The sequence below is a fragment of the Copidosoma floridanum genome, unplaced genomic scaffold (assembly GCF_036245765.1).
Source record: "Copidosoma floridanum isolate Cflo_tuat_1 unplaced genomic scaffold, Cflo_Japanese_pri ptg000013l, whole genome shotgun sequence".
Lineage (NCBI taxonomy): Eukaryota > Metazoa > Arthropoda > Insecta > Hymenoptera > Encyrtidae > Copidosoma > Copidosoma floridanum.
Window position 1 is genome coordinate 20,018,350 of NW_028321890.1, and position 7,702 is coordinate 20,026,051.

A 7,702-nucleotide genomic window follows, 5' to 3' on the forward strand; every position below is an offset into this window, starting at 1 on the left:
TAAACAATAAGTACGATAATATCTTCATCTTTATACACACAACTTGACAATACCAATATTTTACTATGTATTAAAGAAAATTAAAATCACTTTATTTATTGAACGGTAAAATAAATGATTGTTTTCAAATACCATAAAAAATACGTCAACTCGTCGACTAGAGTGTGCAGTTTTATAAATATACATTAATAAAAACCTTTTGTTTAATTTAAATCAAGAAGCTTTGACCAATAACTTTGTTAGGTACAACGTGGAAATAAAACTGTTAAAAGAGTATAAAGAAGTCTATTTTTGCAGCTATTTGTATGTTACTTACATTATTTTTTTTTTTTTTATTACTATTAAAAAAATCAAAGCTATGAAAAGAACTGATAGTCAAAAATTATTAAAATATATCAAAACAAACGTAAGTGAATGACTTGCTATTTCATTCTATGTGTGTTGTTTTGAAAATCGAAAATTTACAGTTTTATTTAATATAAATGTAGAATGTATTATTACCTACTATTTCTGGAATATATGATATTGATAAATTAGATTTGAGTGATTATGTGAGTATGTGCATACAAAGACAAAAAAGCTTACATTATTTTGATTTGCGGCTTTCAAAAATTCTATGTATTATCAATTGTTTGCGAATATAAAAAAATTTACGATAATTTTTTTGCACGTTGGAATGCTGAATGGCTTTTTCGTTCGATATTTTATCAAAACGTGTAGTCATACACTGATAAACCAAGTAGTTCGCAGTCTACGTCATAAATACTATAAAATGCGAATTTTTTTTTTTAATTCTCATTTTATTTCTTGGTTACAATGTTTCTTCTGAAGATTCTTGCTGTGTTATTGGTAATTCAAGGTAAGCTGTTTTCACTTTCCTAATACACCTATTTTTCGAATAAAATTTTCAAATAGTACGTTATGCAACTAGAGCACAAAGTAGTGGCAATTTTTACAGGTGGGAATATTTGACACAAATAAAATATTCCACGTTTTAATTTAAGAAGAATTCAAGTACTTGATTTCAAAACTAATGCACAAATTAAATTTCCGAAAACTAGTGCGCTCTGTTATGCCACACACTATTTTTTGCGCTCGAGTACATAAAGTATACTTTCTTGGCACATGGAACGTGTACTTTACGTACATATGATATATGTAGTGAGTGCACGCAGTAATTCGCATACTTGCTTTGCTAAGAGGAACAAATTAACACTCATGCAAGAATCACCAATTTCAAGCATACGTTACGTAATTTACTATAATGGTTTCTGTTTTTGGTTGTTAAAATTGAATCGTCTTTTTTTAATTTGAGTTCGTACAGTATAAACATAAAAATTAATGTTTTTATCGTTTTTTAGAAATACGGCAATAGCAAAAAATTATTTAAAAATAACTTTTTTTTTCTTTCAATAAGTTACCAAATCTGAAGAATGGAACGGTACGAGGAGAGAAGAGTTTCCATTTGTCGTTAATATTCTAAAATCTGATGCACAACAATCAAGGATTTATTTGTGTAATGGCGCACTTATCAAAGAAAACTATGTTATAACGAGTGCCAGTTGTGTACCTGAGAAGGATGGTAAATACATTATTAGAATTGGCAGGAATGAAATTTATGTCAGTAAAACAATCATTCACGAAAACTATGTAAAGTAGGACATTTATTTGCTTTTAAATGTTTGATTAGTGAACTGTAGAACAATTATTCATAATAGTACGAATTTTTCTTTTTAGTGACTTCTTTGTTAAAGATAATGACATTGCTATCTTACAATTGGAAGAAAAAATTGAACTCAACGAATCGATAAATATTGTAAAATTGCCCTCATCTAAAGAAACTATTAACAAAGATATAAAAAGTATCCTCGTTCGCTCCACCGATGATGGAACAATATATGAGCCACTGCAGTCGATTGTAGCTAATATCACCGAAAATACTTTTTGTCAGCTATACTTGAAGAAAATGAACGCTATACTGCCTGGATCGCAATTTTGTATATCTCCAGGCATAGAATATGGCTCTGGTCCTTTTGTGAGTAGTACCAATATGTTGTCTTTATAAAAGTTCGCTTGAAAAATTGTATTCACGAGTGTCATTGGTTTCCAGTACGAGTCTGGCTTACCTTTGGTTCAAAAAGATGACAGCGGCGAAACTGTGCTCATTGGAATTATCACTGATAAGCATAATGTATTTACACAAGTTTTTTTGTACATCGATTGGATAAATGATACAATAAATGACGACGCAGGTACAAAAAATTAGAGTTTATCTTATAACAACGAAGTACCCTTAAGATATTGAAATTCGGGTAAGTGATTGATACTGTTAACATATTTTGTCAAAGTGATTTTCATGTGTGATTTTCTATAGAAGCCTTATCGACAATGATGAAATAAGATGAGACGGCATAGATGTTATTTACTTTTATGTATCATATGCGTATCTTTTGTTGTATGAAAAACTATTTCGAAACATTTTAATGTCAAAAAATTTATGAATGTAAACTTAATTTAGATTTTTGTTCCTCGTATTGTAAAATTCATTAAAAAACATTATAACTTGTGGTCATCAAATATTTTTTATCAAGATGTTTATTTTTTAATTAAAATTTTTTTGATTACTTTTTGTTTTAATTTTAACAGTACACATTTTTAAAAACATCAACAATGGTTGTGTAGGGTAGGAAGCAGTTTTGAACTCGCCAATATTCAAAGCATACTAAATTAATTAGATCGAAAAAAATGTAAGGACATTTCTCAGACTGTCTAGTTTTTCACAGTTTTTGTCAAAAGTTATTAATTTAAATAGTTTTCACAAGAAAATTCTAACCTAAAATCAAAACTTTAATTTGTGAAATTGTGTTACACGTTTCGAAAATCTAAAATTGTTGTACCTTATTATGTAATCACCTCAAACAAGGTATGTGTAAAAATGTTAGATGAAAATATTAAATAAAAACATATTGGTAAAGGAGAAAAATTGTTATCAATAACACTAAATCAGAATTTATGTATTTAATTTACGCATGGTAAACTACGTCAAAAAATAATTTTTTTTTTAATTGGAGCTCTCATTGGACGCATATCTTTCGAATTTTGTTAAAAACTACAGTTACACAAATCTGAACCATCAAATAAATGAAATAAATGAAAACGATTATTACGCATAAAAATATGAGCAATAATGTATTCACGATTATTATTTTTTTTTTTTTAAGTTAGAACAAAGCATTGTGTAAGGTTGATATTTTTATTCGTCTTTTTACTTCAATAAAATACGCACGACTCAGCTACATAATTCTACATACCACTCGCAGTGTAATATATGTGATATTTCGGTCAAATAAGATTTTAGTACATTAGCTTAATGATATAGACTACATTTAGTTAGTTATAAGAAAATATTTTATCGATACTTTTTCATTTTATAAAATAAAAAAAACAAAAAAAAAAAAAAAACTGACAGAGTACATCAAATACAGAAGTTGAAAAGCACGACGTTGCTTCATACATAATTAATAAACATTGTGACATTACGCAAACCGAACGTAATATATCAGCGTTAGTTTTCGCTTTTTTAAAAAAAAGAAAGCTTGGTTTTAAACAACGTGCCTTGAAAACCGTCAAAAGTAAATGTATTTGTAGGTAGATAAAAACAAATGAAATCCTCGAAACTAATAGTCTTACGTAGAAGTTATAAATTTAATTTAAAAAACTACGATAACAAGTCGTTTTACTGTGTATATAAACCTGGAAAAATTGTCCGGTCGTGATGCAGTCCAATTTTGCTCAGCTTAGGGTCTGACAATGGATACAAAAATTCTTACTTTATTCCTTTTCGGAATGGCTGCTTTGGTATTAGCGAAACCATTAACTGAAAAAACTCAGCAAAGCACCGTAAGTGTACAGTAATTAAATTTTTAACTTCATTAACTTTTTCCTTTTTTTTTTTTTTTACAACAGTGAGTATTTCAACAATGAAATCTATTTAATTAGTTCTTATGTTTTTCAAATCAATTATGAAAATGAAGTATACCAAAGCTTATTTCTATAATAACCGTAGTTCATTTAAATTTTACAGGCATCTAGTTTTATCAAAAAATCAAAAGAATTTTTAGATGATATCCAAAGGGAATTTGGCGATGATCGTAAAAAATTGAGAAGTAACGTGATTATATTGATAAACTTTTTGAAAAACAAAACCATAAGTGCCATAAAAGTACACGATGACAATCTGAAAAAATTAAAAACCAAACAAAAAGAAAACACAACGGAATACAAAAATCTCACGGGACTCGTAAACAAACTCGTAGATTTAAATAAGCTCAAGTATGAGCTTCTACCAAGTGACTTGATGTCATCAAGGAATGGTGGACTTCAGTTACAGCAGAATAAAAATACAGCCCGTAAAGAACGTTTGAGTCTGTTTAGAAAAGAGTTTAATGACATACTACAATTGGCTGAATTAACCGGCGAAAAAAAAATAAAAGAATCGTTTGAAGCTTTAAGGATCACGGGAAGGAATATCATGAAACGTATTTATAATAAAATTAAAGAATTGGACTCACCAACACCAAAAATAGAAGAGTTGAAAGAATATATTAGACACAATTTAACGACTATTAATGATATAATATTTCAACAGGTAAATCAGTTGTAAGGTACCATACTGACATGCCTTTTTGATTCATATAACTTTTTTAATTTTTATTATTGATGTAGTTAAAATATTCAAAAATTATACCAAACAAGCAAGCGGTGATTAGTTTTGATGCAATTTTAATTAAAATAAAAAAAGTAATTTATTTTAATTAATTTTAGTTCTGTACCATCAATGTTAACAAGTTACATTTCTTTACTTTTAAGAACATTGGTGGTTAGAAGGCTGTAAACCGTATATGCTGATATATAATAGTATATGTTAAAAATTATTTTGAACATTTTTATTTGTACCAAGGTACGCCATAAATCCTTACAATTGTAAACTTAGAACACTGTACTTTGTAATCACTGTTTTTGATAAAATATTATGAGACAAATCTAATATTTTAATTTATTAGCTTTATGTTTAAAAGATATAAGTGTATGATAAAAAGTTTTCTGAAATAAAAAAAAACTATTAAAAAAATCACATTGCTTTTTTACTAAAAATATGCATCACTTTCCATTCTCTATTTTTTTATAAACCCTTGGAAAATAAAAAATCTATAACTACTGGCTCAAGAATATTAATTTTACGATTGAATCAAAGAATCTTTATGTGAAACTCACAAGATTGTTTCTCAATTGTTTGCAGAACAAGAATCATTCCTTACTTTGACTTAATATGCAAAAATTTTGCATTAATCATATAACAAGGTACATTTAACAGCATCTAAAAATGTAGTGATGTTTTAAAGTTTATTTTTACGCTAAAAAAGATTGTGACCTTTTTTTTAGAATTTCAGAAATACAACTCAAATAGATTCACTGTTAGATATAATTAAATCACCAATTTTTTCAATTGTCTGTTTCGAAGTTGTCTCTGATTATACTTATTTTTACTGAAATTTGGATAATACAGTGGTCGGACATTGATTCGTTCCACGGAAAAAAAATGTAATTACTATTGGCAGATTTCATCACATAACTTCTCTGACATTTCAAATTTTGCTGGGAACGAATAAATACCTGGCAACTGTACAATTAAAGCTCTTGGGTTTCGAATGGAAGTTGTTCTTACTTCATTTTTTTTTTAACGAACAATTAAATGCACTTTAGTTGTGCTCGCTATCGAAAAATATAGTATTGAAAAATAATGACAGGATGATTAGAGGGTTTACCAACGCATTTACCTTATTATGAAAAAGATTTCGTGACTAAGGTCAAGTAGTAAAATAATGTCTTGAAAAATATTAAAAGTAAATGTATTAGTGGGTAGATAAGAACACATGAAATTTTCGACGTTTTACTTGTTTAATATACATACTAATACAGTTACATTCAATTATATTTAAGATAAGTGGATGGACTACCTAACTTTAGTCATGAATCGTACTTTGATGTAGTGACCATCTATTTATACAAAGAAATCTTAAAGTGAGTGATATATTTGTTTTTACGGCATACAATTCAGAAAAATTTTTGAGCAGAGTTATAGCTAAAGCCCGATTTTCCTTACTGAAGCTTCTAAAAATGTGTATAAAAATTTTTACTGCGGTCCTTCTTGGATTCGCTGCTTTGGTATTAGGTAAACCATTGAACGAAGAAACTCATCGTAACGACGTAAGATAATAAACATAAAAATATTTTCTTTCTTTTTTTTTTTTTTTACTACTAAGTATGTGCATTTAAAAGAAAATAATATGTAATAAGTTTATTCTGTTTTTTCTAAGACTATAAGCCTCAAGACTCTCAACAGTTTTTTTTTTTTATATTAAAAATAGTTAAAGGTAGCTACTGACTTTAATTTTACAGGTATCTAATTTCATCGAAAAATCGAACGCCTTCTTGGATAATGTACAAGGGCAATTCGGTGATGACCGTAAAACATTAAGAAGCAACGTGAGTATATTGATAAACTTTTTAAAAAACAAAACCAAAAGTGCCATAAAAGTACATCAAAACAATGTGGAAAAATTAAGAAATGAGAAAAAAAAAGACACAACGGAATACGAAAACCTTGTAGGACTATTGAGCAAACTCGTAGAATTAAATAACTCCAATTATGAGCTCGTACCAAAGTTCTTGTTGTCATTAAGGTATGTGGCAGCGTACACAAGTCAGAGTATGAATAAAACTCTTATGGAAAAATTAAATCAGTTTAAAAAAGAGTTTAATGACATGATAAAGTTGGCGGAATTCACCGAAGAGACAACGATAAAGGAGTCGTTTGAAGATTTAAAAGCGATGGGTAGAAATGTAATGAAAAATATTTTCATTACAATTAAAGGGTTGAACCAAACAGAACCCAATATAGAGGATTTACAAGAATATAAACAAAGCTTAGCTAGTATGAATAAAAAAATATCTCAACTGGTAAAACAGCTGTCCGTGTAATGTTCATTGCAACGTTGAAATTTATTTCTATTTGTTTAATATTTTAATCAAATGGCCAATATAAAAAGAGTGTTTCTCTTAATAACAGTGTGAGATACAAGACTCAAGTTACAGATGCAGAAAAAAAAAATTTTTACTAATGCGAAACTAAATTTATTTTTTTTAAATTAATAATTAAATTGTTTAATGAAGTTTGCAGGAAAATTTTGTAGTTAATTTGTATTAAATTTATAAATATTAAACTATGTATGTTAACTGTGCGTGTTAATATTATGGTTTTGATATAAGTAAGGACGACTATTGCCATTTAATATGTAACCAACATATTTAATAATTATTAAATATTATAATAATCTTGTAAACAATCAAGTTTTATCAAAATGGAAATAAAGCTTCATTGATCGTTTATACTTTTTTTCATTGTATATTTGAAGCATCAAAATAAATAAGCAGATTTTTGGAGTATACATTCCAAGTATAAATTGTTGTTCAGGTTAATATCTAGAAGAAAAAAGCTGTAAACCATAACCAGCTAGTATTATGAGTCAAAAAGTATGTTCAACACGTTTAATTGCATCAATTGCTGTTAGCTATAACTGAAGTTAAAAATTTTTTTTTATTTTTAAACTAATGTATTAACTTAATATCATCAGAAGAATGA

General features: G+C 27.7%; 1 protein-coding gene across 1 annotated transcript; it reads left to right on the forward strand.

The window, feature by feature from the left end:
* Nucleotides 1-816: 816 nt before the first annotated feature.
* Nucleotides 817-2,983, forward strand: LOC106645051 (chymotrypsin-C-like). The gene is made up of 4 exons (XM_014360805.2): nt 817-859; nt 1,418-1,655; nt 1,738-2,035; nt 2,111-2,983. Exons 1-4 carry the CDS (start codon nt 817-819, stop codon nt 2,264-2,266), a joined length of 735 nt encoding a protein of 244 aa, XP_014216291.2. The 3' UTR covers nt 2,267-2,983.
* Nucleotides 2,984-7,702: the final 4,719 nt, after the last annotated feature.